Source organism: Anabrus simplex, chromosome 3 (genome assembly GCF_040414725.1).
Source record: "Anabrus simplex isolate iqAnaSimp1 chromosome 3, ASM4041472v1, whole genome shotgun sequence".
In the NCBI taxonomy this organism is placed as follows: Eukaryota; Metazoa; Arthropoda; class Insecta; order Orthoptera; family Tettigoniidae; genus Anabrus; species Anabrus simplex.
The window spans coordinates 332,276,446-332,293,162 of record NC_090267.1 but is presented as its reverse complement, the minus strand read 5'-3'; the positions used below and the strand labels follow the sequence as shown (position 1 = coordinate 332,293,162).

The 16,717-nt window shown below is 39.2% G+C and overlaps 1 protein-coding gene across 1 annotated transcript in view; it reads left to right on the top strand.

Annotated features, from left to right (window-relative positions):
- The window catches only part of LOC136866329 (putative mediator of RNA polymerase II transcription subunit 29), a 254,830-nt gene that overhangs the window by 50,232 nt on the left and 187,881 nt on the right, over positions 1 to 16,717 (top strand). Inside the window, exon 5 of the mRNA XM_068226696.1 lies at positions 4,357 to 4,410. Coding sequence (XP_068082797.1) covers positions 4,357 to 4,410 — 54 coding nt within the window. The remainder of the gene's footprint in view (positions 1 to 4,356; positions 4,411 to 16,717) is intronic.

The following is a 16,717-nucleotide window of genomic DNA, read 5'->3' as shown; positions in this document are numbered from 1 at the left end:
TATATTGAACAAGAGCTAGAGGAAGAACAAGCCACTTTTAGAACTGGACGACACACTCAAGACCAGTTCTGTCTGAGTGTTAACCGATAAGATGAACAGCTAAGGAAAAGAGGTATACTTACCTTCCTTACCTAGCTGCAGCATTTTAATTCTGTGCCTAAGGAAGGAGTATGGTAAAGCCTTTTGGAACCTTCAAGAGAAATTCGAAGAATCTATAAGGATGTTTTTGGAATGTTCAGGATTAATCGACAGAAAATTATTTTAGGATGGAAGAGAGCATGAATCAAAGAGATAGTATTGAGTCCTCTGTCATTCCTCATTTCCGGAATGTGTACCTGCAGAGTTTAGTCTATGTAGATGATATAGCCTTAACACGTTGTTCGGGCGCGCGCTACTCCATTCTTCCCTGTGGACCGGCAAGAGAAGTAAGATGAAATATAAATACCTATAAAACCTGTACAGTGGAACCTCAATTTTCCTTTTTTGGAGGGACCACCGAAAAAAAATTACAACACGGGAAAACGGAAAATCCGAGAATGAATGAACCATGAACAATATGGCTAAACATCACAAAAAATAAATATGTATACTTAAAATCTTACAAACACCCCTAAACCAAACCAAACAAAACTACAGACCCAATGGGCCTTCCACCTACCAAGCGACTGCTGCTCGGTCTGAATGCCTACAGATTACGAGGTGACGCATGGTCAATGTGACGAATCCTCTTGAACGTTATTCCTGGCGCTCTAGACCGGGGTCACCATCTCACCATTAAATAGCTCCTCAATTAAAGGTAATCGTAGAATTAATGAACCTGGAACCAGCCCTCATATCCAGGTAAAAATGCCTGACCTGACCGGGAATCGAACCTGGGTTCTCCGGGTAGAGGCAGGCAAGTTCGACCGCAGGGCCGGCTTAAAACATTAATTACCGGTACGCGACTTAAAAGTCTTGTATCTTTACATTCTGTTTTACTGGGGAAACTTTGTTGTCGGTTTCCTCTGAAAACTTCTTTCAGTTCAGCAACTTTGATCAGTCAAACTGTTTGAAAACCTAATTACATAAAGCCAAACAATTGACCACAAGTATTTTTTAATTCTCTAATCTAATAAAATAAAGCACATTGGATACAAAAGCGCCCAACACGATGGCAAAATCCCTTTTTCTTTAAATCTTCCATTGTAATTTGGTCACCGGTATACTGTTCATAGTCAGTTTGTGGATATCTTGTACAGAGCAAATTAGGCCTACGGCCTACATTGACTTTTAAAGCTTATGTTGAACTCGAGAATATTGTTTCGATTGTAAGTATCGATTCTCAAGTTTTGGAATGCATTATGACCAATTACGTCCGTCACTAATCACGATTAAATTAGAAAGAGAAAAAATTTCATCAAAACTTCCGAATTTACGGTTATTCACGACCTTGAGCTCAGCTGGAAAATGCGCTCGCTGTCCAAGTCGGTACGAATGCAAACTGATGCAAAGGTTTTTACATGTAACGTGCTCAAATAACGTGAAATTCCTAGTCTTACATTAGGACCAAAACAGTAATAGGCAATCCCAAAACCTCCCATGGCTTTATGTATGTAAGGTGCAGCATCTGGTGTGGTCTCGATGACGTAATCGTATACGATAATATTAAAATACTAAATCTGTATTACTTAAGAAGGAGCAGTTTAGATTCCTGCCTGAAAGCTCAGTGACTATACTGTGGCCTGAGGGAAGTGCCGAAAACCTGTTCAGCGATGCACTCGGAAAAAGCAAAAAAAATCTAACCCTGAACATAATGTAGACGCTTTGCAAGTACGAATATTTGACGAAACTCGTTCCGTCTTCAAGTAGAGCTGTTGAAATGCGCTCTGTCTCCTTCCAATTGTTGTGGACACTCTCTGATTTGATTTTGATTCTCTAAACAATACCACCCGAATACTATGCTAAGATGGTCCCTTATGCAAGTTCACCGCCGATCACTTTTACGCTTCCTCAAATTACCGCAATGACTGGACCGTAACACCAAGCTCCACAAGTATGCTGTAGCCGTCCTTTTGTAAGGTACAGTTTCTTGAAAAATGCGTGATCGAGGATTTAGCGTTGATGGGACTGAAATTTCTGAACGGTTGATACGGGAAATTGTTTCTTCGAGGAATGGATAATGCAGGATTTTTACAACGTGATCTAATTAGGATGCTTGCGGGACCATGTAATTTGAATGGATTATACAGGAAGACGTAGTTTCCGGGAACGTATAATCGAGGTTCTACTGTAAATGGACTCTGTTTTCATCCTTATTCGTCCATCCATCAATCTCACTGTCACTACTGTCAGTGGCATCTTCACTCGTATTATTGTCGCTGTCAACACACTCGTCTGAACAGAATGTCGCATTTTCACTTCCGTGCATATATTTTGATGTTGAGGGACACACATCTTCACAATCACTAAAACTTACACTTTCGCAATCATTAGGGACGTTAGATAAACTATCAGCATGCAATTCTCCAAATATTTCATTATCTTTCAAGCTGTCTTTGCTGCGGCGCACCATGCTGACACCTGACAGTACACTTGGTCATGTGGTACTGAGTGTTGTGAAACCACACTTTCTGTGCCAAAAGCATTGCCAAGGAAAGAATATATCTATCTAAATTCCGATCAACAAAGACTTTAGTTTGTAAACAACATGAAATATTTCGATTAATAAATGGCGGAGAGGATAAAATCACACAAGAATGAAGCAATGTGAGAAAACGTTAATTTATGTAGCTGGTCGTCCGCGCACCAGTATGAAACTACGTCAATTAACGTAGCCCATCATTAATGTGTTAATTAAGTGAGATCTATAAGAGGCTGTAATAGAGTAGGCAGGTACATTTGAAGACTGAGAACAAAGTGATGAAGGTTAGGGGGCAAAGAAGATGATGTCAACAACTTGAAGGGAGAACAACTGGAGCAAGTCAGTTGTCTGGGGGGAGTAATTTCTGAGGATACTAGGATACTAAGACCGAACACGAAATAAACAACAGAATTCAGAAAGCCTATGTCATCTATTACCAGCTAAGTCAGGGTTTAGTCAGCAAGAAAGAAGTGTCAAAAAAGAAGAAGAAGAAGAAGAATAAGAAGCCAAGCTTCAGATTTATGACTGTGTTGCTGCCCTTTTTATTGCCTGGGTTAGAGATTTGGACTAGAGCAAAGAAACATGACAGCTGTGTAACAAGCTCAGATGTGAAATACTTAGCTTGAATTGTCAGCAAGACTAGGAGAAATTGAATATGGAACAAAGCTGTAAGAAAACAGCTTGGGGTGACATCTGTTGTGGATGACATCGATAAGAAGTCACTCAAAGTGTTTGGTCGCTGAGTCTGTATGGATGCCGAATAAAAAGCTAAGCAAGTGTTTGAGGGCAGACATGAGGGAACCTGAAGGAAGAGACATCCATGGATGTAATGGGTTCAGATGGTCAGTGAAATTGCAAGCTGCCAAAATTAAATATCATAACTGGCACAAGACAGAATTGCGTACTGAAGATAGTTGGCAACCTTGATGCTGAGAGGCAGAAGGGAGTAGTGAAGAAGAAAAGGAGAAAAGTGGAACATGTGTGGTGAAGTTGTAACAAATGTGGAAATATGTGAATGATAGATTCATGCCTACTTGACAGAAAAGCATATCTTACCGTAACCTTATGTCATATGCAAACATGGACACAGGATGGTGCAACCCTTGTTGGGATGTCATATCTCAAAGCATGCTATGGATATGGTATGCTTTGAAACTGGAATTAAATGGCATTCAGTTCTTTTACTTGTTTGGTTGGAACAAACATGACTTGCCTAGCCTGCAACTCTCCTTCTACCTTTATTTCTCATTCTCTTGTCTAATATCCTTTCCAGTAATTTTTATCACAAGAGTGTGGTTCCTCTATAGTTATCACACACTTTTTTGTCCCCCTTCTTAAAAACTGGTATTATTATTCCCTTTCCCCAGTCTTCTTACACGTTTCTGTTTCCATATGTATGTACACCGATTGTCATCCAATGTGCCTTGTATATTACTATAATTGTTATTAGTTAAGTTGTAATGTATTTTTATTTTTGCTATATATTTTTTGTGCATGGCTTAATAAATGAAATATGTAAATTTTTCTGATTTACAGTTAAAGATATTTATGTTTTAAAATTGCAAGTAGTAATGAACCTAACCAGTTGATTCTTGTTGCAGTAGAGTTTTGCAGATCAGTTTCTCTTTATTGATTTGTAGCCTGCTAGCTACTGTCTTAATGATTTAATGTAAGTGTTTTGAACATAAAGAAATCCTCTCTAATTTATTCTCATATATTTCTATTTTAATTTTCAGTTGAGGAACTGACCCAAAAGTTGGAAAAAATTGACCATGAAAAGAAAAGTTCAGGTAAGACTTGACAGCTCAAACAAGACTTAAATTTGCTGTTTTCTTCCAGACCAGATATTTAAGTGATATAACTTCTGCTGCTGCTGCTGCTGCTGCTGCACCACCACCACCACCACCACTTTCAATGGAGTTACAGTAGTTTACCAAACATTCATGCAACACAACACAATTTTTATAATATAGTATTTACATTATATAGGTTTTAGCAATAAAAGTTCACTTCTGAAATTGAAATGGAATGCAAGCTCGCAATTTTTAAGATGCAAATTCACTATAAGTCACTATACTTGAAAGCACTTTCTCCAGTCTTCTGGGACACATTTCTGTTTTCATATGCATTTTAACAATCTGTATAGTCCAACAGGTCTCATCTACTGTAGTACTATAATTGTTATTAGTTAAGTGGTAATGTGTTTTGATGATAAGCCAGCAAGTTGGTATCCATTCTTATTGCCTCATTCTTTGCTCCATGTGTGAATCAGTGGTTAAGTGCCAGCCTTCAGATTCCAAGATTCCTGGCAGAGGAAGTCAGATTTTTGAAGGGTGGAAATAAGTCAATTTGGCACTCTATGTAAAAGATTTCTGGTGACACATTGTTGTTTACCCAACAAAATTAATTAATACTCATTCATAGTTTATCTGCCCTTTGGTATAATAAAATGTCTGAAACAGGTAGCTGAGGCCACAGATGATTATTAAGGAGCAGATTTTTATGTGCTAAAAACTGAAAAATATTTATTTTTTATGTGCTAAAAAGCCAAAAAATATTTGATATTTTTCAAGATGTACATAAGTATTGAGCCCCACCTCATTACCTCCATATCTTGCCTTTGTATTTTACAGATATCGCATTCCTTGTGATATCATAGGTCAGTCTGTTATGGCTGCTTAGTATTCTCTATGCCAAACTTGACATGTAGTTCGTCCCGATTAGACATATGGCACTTCATGTAACGAAGGATTGCCAAAGCATTTCTTTCTAGCTTAACTTTGATTCGAGTTATCTCTGGTCATCTGAGTGTAACAAATTTTGAGAAAAGATGGAGACATTGATCTGCGAGGTGGCTTTCATCTGTACAGATGGTACTATAAACGATTTAAACATTATCTTAAATGACTCTCAAAGTTTAGAGTCTTGAATATGACTGCTTCAATCTCCAGGTATTTATTCTACTTATCCTTTTGTAACCATTTGCAATTTATAGAAAATATGAAATAAATTAACGGTGAGTGAAATAAGTATAAATACCAAGACAATGGGTGCCACCTGTAAAACAATTACAGGAATATATAACTATGTAGAGCAATGAGTAACTCCCTCTCCCAAGGCGACGGTCATCAGGCTGACGAAGCTCCAGATTTACTTTATAACCTTACCTGTTTACCCCTGAAATTAGATGTAGGTAGTATGCCAGGTTCATCCTCACTCCACTGATAAAAAGATTTACTGCAAGTTTGATACCAGGACTTTACTCCCAAAATAATGAACAAAAATATAATAAATACCACAATAATCATCACTTAGAGACCCCCTCCTGATTGCCGTCCACAAAGGCAATGTAAAAACAACTACGACCAACATTAATCAGTACTTCACGAGACCTACTCGTTTGTCGTTTACAAAGGCAAATATGCACACCACTAACAACAACCAAATCATTACTTGACGAGACCTACTCGTTTGTCGTTTACAAAGGCAGATATACACACCACTAACAACCAAATCATTACTTGACAAGACCTACTCGTTTGTCGTTTACAAAGGCAAATATACACACTACTACCAAGAACAAAATCATTACTTGACGAGATATACATTTCTTAACATACCTCCAGGTAAGAGTCGCATTACACTCACTACTGTTATAGAACAAAAATCGTATTCTGGTAGAGAAAAGTACGACAACTTTCTCTACGTACGGATGCAACCTTCTTTATGAAGAGCATCCCTAACCTTATTTACACACTTCATCGACATCTTGAGTCCTTCTCGAGTGCCGCACAGGTTAGTGTGGCGCCTCACGTTTCTCCAACCGTAACTGGATACTCGGCCGACGATCTTCTTTATTCAGAATTAGCTCTGTGCACAATCACACATCCACTACGCTTTGGTGCCACCAGAAACTTGTAGCATCAGAGATATTTAGCGTGTTCACTCCGTAGGTAAAATATACTTAAGACCAATAGAGCATCGCCTAGGAATCTGCACAAAGTAGCTCCCGCGCGCAGGTCTGAGTGAGAAACACAGAATTAAGAACACAAACACAACCAGAAACAGAATCAGAGTCCGAATCAGAATGACTTGCCTCACACGCGTACATGCTTTTATAGCTTGCTGCACATGGTTATAGCTTCCTGGAAAGTTTACTGGTAGCAACGCTCTCACAGGCACATCTTCACGCGTCACTCAGTCACCCAACCTCGCTTAAAACAAAGCCCTCGTATTGGCTATTGAGTGTCTGATGTGACATCGAACGTCCACTCACATACATCCACATTGATCCACTCCAATTCTTCAGCCTATACTACCTGCCGTACCCCGTGTTTCCAAACCACTTTGTTGCAACACATTCAACCGTCCTTCCCGATATAGTCGCAGTTTTCCCAGTTGCACAATCCTTACGGCTAGGCCATATTTACAGACTCTTACCCAAACGGAAATTTATACAAAATATAATGATGCACATGAGCAATATTCCCTAACTACACATTCTTCTTATAATATTATGTTTTTACATTCTAAATAAACAAAATTACATGATTTTAACATTACAAACTATATACGAAATTTCCTAACCTAAAAATTCGGGTATCTACATACGTACGGTTACACTTTCTGTGGGTGATGTTTGTTCCAGTCATTCTCGGCTTGCCATAGTTACACTAGTTTGTTTACAGAGAGATTCCTTGTTTAGTGTATTACGGTATTCTTTTATAATTTTGCTGGAGACTTACTTCACTGTCCTTCCTTTCTTTTCATGTCTGCTTATGTGTACTCGTTCCTGCAAAGAGCGAAAGGTGGCACCGATCTGATTATACGTGTGTGTGATGGGTTTGCTTGTTGTTTTGGTTGGAGACCTTTTATTTCTTTATCTCTGATGTTTTAGCTCTAGCTTATGTTCTGCATTTTGATTTAACGCTGATACTGTTTCATTCATGTTCGCCTACATGTACAATATGAATACGTGTTACGCAATGTGCAAGTTATTTTACATTATGTGTTTAGACTAGGTGAGCCAGGCTACTTTGCAGCGACCCAGGTTTCTGATCTGTGCTCTCAGGTCAAGCTCATGAGCCCTTGACTGAATTATGTAATGCTGATACAATTCTTGTCGTAACTTGTCTTGCTATTATACTTTTATACCTTCTGCTTCTTGTGTTTGGTCTCTGAGTGTGTATGAGTGCGGAGTGATTATCGGACCTGTGTTACTTTTCAGTATCTTGTTGATATTTGTTTTTGTTATTATCCTTATTTTGTTTCGCCATTGCTTCCGGCTTCCCCAGCCGATTAATATGTTTATTTTGGAAGTTTGCTCTCATTTTAATTGCTTTCTGACTCATGTTTATTTATTTTTGTAACTATGGCAACCCCTTTCTTACCTTCTTGAATTCCATATTTGTTTAGTTTTCTACTGGTCTTGTTTCACTAGCGTCTTTGATTTATGGGGATGTAGTCCCTACGGGGATTGTTGGAAGCCATAATTTATGAAACCTTGACGTTATCTGGGGAGCTGTTAGATTTTATTGTATGGAAGCTGTTACTTTCACCCCGAGATAGTTAATGGTCCTTTTTGGGAAAGAAATACTTTGGATCATGTTTTAATTCTGTTGTCACTGTCCGGCAAAAAGAAAATTGTATCGCAGAACATGATATCTCTGTTGTGATTACAAGATATTAGAATCATTCCGTATTGACGGTTTTCACTTTACAAAGGTGAAAAAATGAGAGTATTCTCCTAATTCAATACAATAAATATTCCGTCATTAGACAGACACCTTTGTAAAATCTCTGTTGTGATCTCTGATGTACAAAGAAAACAGATTGATAAGTCAAGTGATCTTTACTGTGGTTAGACTATCATTGCATGTTATATATGTGAGTATTTGACTCCCTGTATCCCCATTAGTTTGTTTTCAATGCTAATCTTCAGACCGTTTCCCTCTGCTTTTATGTTAATAAACTTAATTAACACGCGAGAGGTCGCACCCGCTGCAATTGGCCGCACTTTTAAATATTTGTTAATAATTTCGTTGCTAGCCGCTGTAGGGTTTAGGGCTCTCGTTTCATCCCTCCCCTCCCTCTCTCTCGCCTGATGTTGATTATTGTCAGTGAATTGCCTGCTGTGTTCCGGAGTAGTTTAAGGTTTCTTTCACTCTCGCATCTGCCACGGCATACTACCCTCATGCAACCCCTTGCGTAGTGCATTCTTACATGACTGAATTTCCAAGAAAGTTTCTTAAGTAAAGTTCATGAGGTTTATGGTGGCTTTCAGTGAAGTGTGGTGCTGTAGTTTTATCTTGAATTGTGACCAAATCATCCATTGAGGTGTACAAATGGAAACGTTGTGGCAATTTGCTCACGCGTGACCTCTCACGCTCTTTAAAAACTCTCGTAACTTTACCAGATTTTGCGACAAAATTCATTAATTTTTTTTACATTGAGAAAATATTGTCACTGGGTAATTATGTTAGTACTAGTCGAAAGACAGTTACACAGGGTACATATTAATATTTTTATCAGAGCATTCACCGCCAAAGGAAAATAGCAGCTCATTAAAATATGAAGCGTGAGCAATTTGCCTTCGCGCGACCTCTCGCGTTCTGAAATGGGTGCGACCTCTCGCGTGTTAATTTAAATTGACCTCTGCTCTAAGTGCCTTTTACACTTTATTAATTAGACTAAGAGGCCCAGATTCAGCTCCTGGCAGTTCTTAGTCAGTTTCGAGTGATCCAGAAAAGGTAGGTAATATAGCATAAAGTTTTGTATTACAATAGGGTGCTGCCATATGTGTTCCTTGAGGCAAAGAGATGTCTGTATTTGGAAAAGCACAGCAGGTATATTAATTTTTGATGTGCCCAAGTAGATATTATGATATTTACAAAAATGGTAATGTTTTTTTAATATAACAAAAAAAAAAATTAAGAAATACAGTATGAAAATCAGTGTGGAGAAGAGCAAAACAGTGGTGATGACAAGAGGAAAAAGAGAAGGAAAAGGAATCGTTAGTATCAGGGGACAAAACCTGTCCTTCACTCTTTTGTGAATACTTCAAATATTTGGCACTTTGACAGCAAGAAATGAGAGTAAACTTCAGGCTAGTGAGAAGAAGTGCCAGAAGAGTATGGTAGGGAAGACGAGGAGAGACAGAGTAAGAAATGTAGAGGTCGGAAAAGAGATAGGGGTATAAAAACTAAGTGATTGGGTGGAGAAGAATAAATAGAGATGGTTTGGACATGTTATGAAGATGGAGCAGGGAAGGCTACTAAAAGAAGTGTTGGAGGCTAAGATAGAAGGAAAAAGGGCAAGAGGAGGCCCACAGTAAGGTGGATGGACTGTGTAAAGAACAGAATAAGAAAAAGAAGACTGGACTGAAACACATTTACTGAAGAGGAGTGGTAGAAGGAGAGGCAATGGTGGAGAAGTGTCATCAACACCCCGACCTGGCAACAGCTGGAATGAAAATGAAGATGAAAAATGATGATAACAAAAACAACCTATCATCTTTGAAAAAATGGTACCAGTTTGTACTCACCAAACACATGCTGGAATATTAGTTGCTAGAAGTAGTCTCAGAATTGCAGTAAACACCAAAGGTCACTTCCAAATTGTCCATCACAAATGCATGCTGATTATGTCTAAAGAATGTCTTATACTGCACAAAAACAGTTGCTCCATATCACAGGACATCAAACATGTACTGTTAAAGAGAGCGTGAAGAGGAGTGGTAGAAGGAGAGGCAATGGTGGAGAAGTGTCATCAACACCCCGACCTGGTAACAGCTGGAATGAAAATGAAGATGAAAAATGATGATAACAAAAACAACCTATCATCTTTGAAAAAATGGTACCAGTTTGTACTCACCAAACACATGCTGGAATACCAACACCAACACTAACGCCTTCACTTTCACCAACATGAGCACCCTCCAATACTTTGGCAACTTCACACACTTTTAAAACCTCTGATTTTAAAGAACAAATTTTGATATTTGACCTTTAACACATTCACAACCATCATCTGAGCGGGCTATTCAAAGGGCTGGCCCAGCTATTCCACCTGTTAGTGGCACAGCAAACAACAACGAATTCTTTTCACAATTCTAAACTAAACAAGATATAGAAACAAAATTTTCCACATACCTTAATAAAGTCCTCTAGTATCTCTGTAGGGTGTAGTAGGTATTGTCACACTTTCCTGGGTGAATGGAACACCACACTTTCCACAAAAATAGCGTATTTCATTAATAATTTTATTTTTGAAGCACACTTTGCGCCTTGAGGGGAACTTGACTTTATTATTTGATGGTGGAAACTTCAAGAGAATATGCTCTTTTCTCTTCCCATCTAACCTAAATGGTGATCCTTGGCCAGTGCCCGTTTTGGCGGCAAAATCACGGGACGTTGACTTGGAGCTGATGAAGTAGATGGAGCTGAGATGTCGGAGAGAGGTGACTGTACTTGTATGTCGGGTTCACTTTTCCCCCCATTTGAGACTTCCCTTGTGTTCCTTTAGATCTTTTGGTACCCCCCTATTTGACCGTATTGTTCCACATACGGCCATGTTCTGTTCCTGTAATGTTTCGTGAGTTCAACGCTATTGTAATAATTGTCCATATATACTGTATACCCCTGGCCAAGATAATTTTCAAGCAGCTGAAAAATTGTGCTTGGTTAATTCGCACCACTTGCAGTACATCATTTATATTGTTCCTACACAATTACAATTCAGAACGCGATTGTACACACGCTTGTGCAATAACAAACCAACTACTCAGCTAGTTGGGTCAGCGCTAGGCTACCTTCAGAAACAAAACAAAAGATGTGCATTGGGAGGGAAAATCGACGTGGCCATGTGGTTTCTGGTGAGGACAAGCATTCAAAAGGGTATTACCTTCATATCTCTCGCACATATTTGTGACCAAAATAGATCCCAGCTGCGTGGGAACGGCTCCAGCTTAAGGTTGCGCTTATCCGGGCTAACTCGGATACGGTCCACAGCTTGGTCACGCGCTATAGGCAATAACTCGGATACGGGCGTGAATGTGTTAACAGTCCCTGCATCTGTGAAGCCGAGAGTGAATCTAATTTATTTTCAACATCATGCACTTCCTTCACAGTTTTGGACAAGATGTTTGTGGATTTTTCAAGTATGTCTATGATTTCTCACAGGCAGCTCAGATTGGCATAAATATAAACTCCAAGTCATTTTTTAAAGAGTTGTCTTTCAGTATCTTTTGAAGAATCGGAATTGACAACATGTGGTTTTTATTTAGTGCATTCACAGTGGATGTGAAACTTTCAAAATTGTCTGCATAGTATACCACAGTGCTAAGCTAGATACCCCACTGTGTGACAATAGGCAGAGGAGAAAGCGCAAGATCTGGGTTTTTGTCTTTAAACAGATTGATTCTTGAGGGTGTTTTTTTGCTATTAGATACTAATTTATCCACTTTAGTATACTGAGCCCTTACAGTTTCACATAACTTGCGTAGAGCATGAACTACCTAATTTATTTGTATCATTTTTGGAAAGCTTACAGAATGGCCTTCGGCTGCTTTTTTCGTGTAAGTTGCACTATCAGTAAGTAGAAGCAATACATTATCATATTTTACACCTTTTGTCCAAAGTAAGTGCATGGCTTCATTAAACAACCTAGCTACAGTTGTAACCGTACGTATGTACGATCCCCGAGTTTTTAGGTTAGGAAATTTTCGTATATAGTTTGTAAGGTTAAAATCCTGTAATTTTGTTTATTTACTATGTAAAAGCGTAATATTATAAGAAGAATGTATAGTTAGGGAATATTGCATATGTTCATCATTATATTTTGTATAAATTTCCGTTTGGGTAAGAGTCTGTAAATATGGCCTAGCCGTAAGGATTGTGCAACCGGGAAAACTGCGACTATATCGGGAAGGACAGTTGAAGTCAGTTGGATGTGTTGCAACAAGTGGCTTGAAAACACGGGGTACGGCAGGTTGTATCGGTTGAAGAATTGGAGTGAATCAATGTGGACATACATGAGTGGACGGTCTATGTCACATCATATACTCGATAGCCAATGCGAGGGCTTTGTTTTGAGCGAGGTTTGTGTTGACAGAGTGACGCGGGAAGAAGTGCCGGTGTGAGCGTTGCTACCACTAAACTTTTCAGGACGCGATTACCACGTGTAGCAAGCATATATAAGTGTGTACGCGTGTGCGGCGAGCATTCTGATTCTGATTCTCATTGTGTTTCTGACTCTGATGCTGATACTGTGTGTTTCTCATTTGTACTTGTCTGCGGGAGCGACGTATTTGCGCAGTTTGCTATACGATCTGCTATTGTACGTGAGTATCTGTTACGGAGTGATCATGGTATAATCTCAACAACGTACCGGCTTTGCAGTGGACTTTCTGTAAAAGAAAGTGTTTGTTTGGAACTTGTCACCCGAGTATGCAGCTTCAGTTGGTGGAGAATTTTGCTGTTTGCTTGCCTCCGGACATGTAACGCTTTCTGTCCAGCCAGCAATTGTAAAGAATTCAAGACGACGAAGAAGTGTAAATAAGGTTAGGGATGCTGTTAGTAAAGAAGGTTGCATCCATATGTAGAGAAATAGTCGTCGTACTTTTCTCTACCAGATTAGGATTCACGGTAACAGCGGAGTGCAGTGGGGCTCTTACCTGGAGGTATGTTAAAAGTATAATGATGTTCGATTTTAAGTGATGATTTTAATGATGTGTAATTTGCCTTTGTAGACGGCAAACGAGTAAATCTAGTGAAGAGATGATTTTGTTGGGTAGTATTGTGTATATTAGCTCTATGTAAACGGCCAGCACTAAGTGGGTTGCATTAGTGTTGATTTTGTTGGTGTTTGTCACATATTAGTTCTTATTCGACGTTCTATTTTATTGGTGAGTTTAATGATGTGTAATTTGCTTTTGTAGACGGCAAACGAATAAATCTCGTGAAGAGATGATTTTGTTGGATAGTATTGTGTATATTAGCTCTATGTAAACAGCAAGCACTAAGTGGGTTGCATAAGTGTTTATTTTTGTTGGTGTTTGTCACATATTAGTTCTTATTCTGGGAGTAAAGTCATAGAATCAAACTTTAAGTGAGTCTTTTGTCAGTGGAGTGAGGCTGAACCTGGCATGTTACCCAAATTTAATTTCAGGGGTTATATAGCAACAGGTAAGGTTACAAAGCAAGTCTGGAGCCTCGTCAGCCTGATGACCGTCGCCTTGGGAGAGGGAGTGGCTCGTTGCTCTACATAATTAAATATTCCTGCAATTGTTTTGCAGGTGGCGCCCATTATCCTTGTTATTTACACTTATTTGAGTCAACGTTTATCTGTTCAGTATTTCAATAGCTTGCGGTAGTTACACAATGACATGGTTTGCAGCAGGCATTTCTTTACACACGAGCAAATAAGAATGTTCATAAACATAACTACAACATTTCCTACTTTTCTGCCACTTGAATCGGTGGTTTTGTCAGTGCGCACCCACAATTTTTTGCTATCACATACTGTCCGAATTCTTTGTCAAGTTTCTTTGTAACGTTTACGGAGACAGTTTTTCCTTAATGTGGATCTGTTTGGAGGTTCAAAATTAATGTATTTTGTTAGGAAATTTATCAGTCTTGGATTATTTATTTTGCCATGAGAAATGTTGGTGCAAACAAAAGCTCTACATAAATCTAAATAATACTGGGAGTATATTTGGATCGGCCTACATTTGAAGTAGCTGGTTCGTGTATTAGAAATTGCTGTGAACGCACGCGCAAAGTAGCTGCAATGTGCTTTTTATACATGTCATTAATTTGGATGATAAAGAACAGTGGTCTAAGGACCAACCCTGAGGGATATTGAGATACATACTTTGCCATCCTGAATTCACATTTCCCACTGTCACAGGAAAGAAATGAAGTTACATTGTGTTAAAATTTAGTTCTCAAAGTTTCTGCAGTAGTAACTGAGGATTGACAGTATCGGAAGGAACTACTGAAACCTAATGTCAGTACAGACACGTCCCGTTGGTCCATTGCACGTCTAATATAATTTGTCACTCATAGTAACGCTGCCGCATTACTGTGTCCTTTTCTGAAGCTTGATTGAAAGGAGTTGAGGGAATGCTTGGTAGGGTATTCAGTAACTTGTATGTGAACTAGACATTCAAGCACTTTGGATAAGGTTGGTAGGATTGATACTGGATGATAATCTGAAGGAAAACTCTTCAGGATGGGTCTAATTTGTGCATCTTTCCAAATGTCTGGGAACACACTGTTGGTCAGACAATAGTTAAATATATGAGTTAGTATTGGCAGAACAGCTCCTAAGATATCCTAATGTCATCATTACCTGTGGCATCAGATGTAATAGAGTATATTACATGTTCAATTACAGTCAAGCTGATATTTCTAAAAAGAGAATTGCTCATGCACAGAATGCTGTCGAAAAAAGTGTTGTGTATTTTAGGGAAGGAGGTAGAGGTTATTCTTGGCCTTGCGAAGTGATCATTTAAAGCCTCTAGGATAGCAATATGCATGGCACATGTTGCTTTACCTATACATACTCTATGTAATTTACTCCATTTTTGCCATGGACTGTTAATTTTCATCAGTTCCTGAAAGTAATTATATTTAGAATTCCTTGATAACTGCTTGCTTCTGTTTTACTCAGAATCCTCTACTGCACAAAATCATCTGTCATGCATCTGCCTATGTTGCCTGTATAATTTGTCATGACTGGTCACTAGGGTTGGGCACTATGTCTCTGTTTTGGCACGTGCCGGTGCACAGTTATGTTCCGCTGTTCCAGAACACCGAGTGTCAATTGTTCCGAAACATTCTCAAGCGAGCCGGAGACACTGACTCGCTGTCCCATCAGAAGCGCCACTATGCACTGCCCTTCGCCTACTAGCTGAACTGTGCAGCGGGCGCACGGGACGCAGGACTGTAACAGCGCAGTGTAGAGAGAATTTCGAGAGGCAACATTACATGCTCCGCGCCAGTGGGAACTGGGAATGTGCCTGTACGGAACGTGCTGTGTGGTGTGTGCCTGTGTGTAGTTATGGATGGCCATGGTCCAGCATAAAGCTGCAGGGAACAGAACGAACAGTCGGAACACTGAAATTCGCGCCCACTAATCACGTTTAAAGGCTGCTTTTAGGTTAAGATTTTTCCGGTCAATATAAAATACACGTAACACATTGAGAAACAGTTGGCCGCAGAGCAGAACAGCGCGAAGCTTACGAAACTGCGAAGTGGATGTGAGTGCACATTGCCACGCAGGGTCTCGTCGGTTTTCAGAAATAACATGTTTTCTTTAGACTCTGTGATACTGGGGATTCCAGTATAAAGAGAATTTTTTTTTCTTTTTCTTAAAGCATTTGCGATTTTTCTCATTTTGTTAGTCATCTTCACAATTTCCCTTGTGTTGATGGCAACGCGGTTATTCAGCTTAAGACAGTCGCAATAAAAACAACCACCTTCGCCAGTTTACAAGACTGAACAATATTTCTATGTTTACCGATGTTCGGCGTTCATATGGACTAAGCAAAGAATTTAATTCATGATTATTTTTTATATTTTTTAACGTTGACCGACACAGATAGGTCTTATGGCGACGATGGGATAGGAAAGGCCTAGGAGTTGGAAGGAAGCAGCTGTGGCCTTAATTAAGGTACAGCCCCAGCATTTGCCTGGTGTGAAAATGGGAAACCACGGAAAACTATCTTCACGGTTGCCGACAGTGGGGTTCGAACCCCCTATCTCCCAAATGCAAGCTCATAGCAAGGCGATCCTAACCGCACGACCAACTTGCATGGTAAATTCATTAATGGGATCACAGTGGGGGAGAGAGAAAAATATGTATTTACAAATGTACTGCTAGATTTTCATCTAGTTGTCACAAGACACAAGATACTAAAATCAATCAACATTGACAATATGTTGTGAACGCGTTTGCATTTATATTTGACAAGACATGATAAATGATTTTCCGTATTTATCTCTTCACATAAATGTGATGATGGATGACGACGATGGAGTCAGTGATGATGCTCTCCATAATCAGCATTAGATCTTTGTCTTAAATTCTGTATGT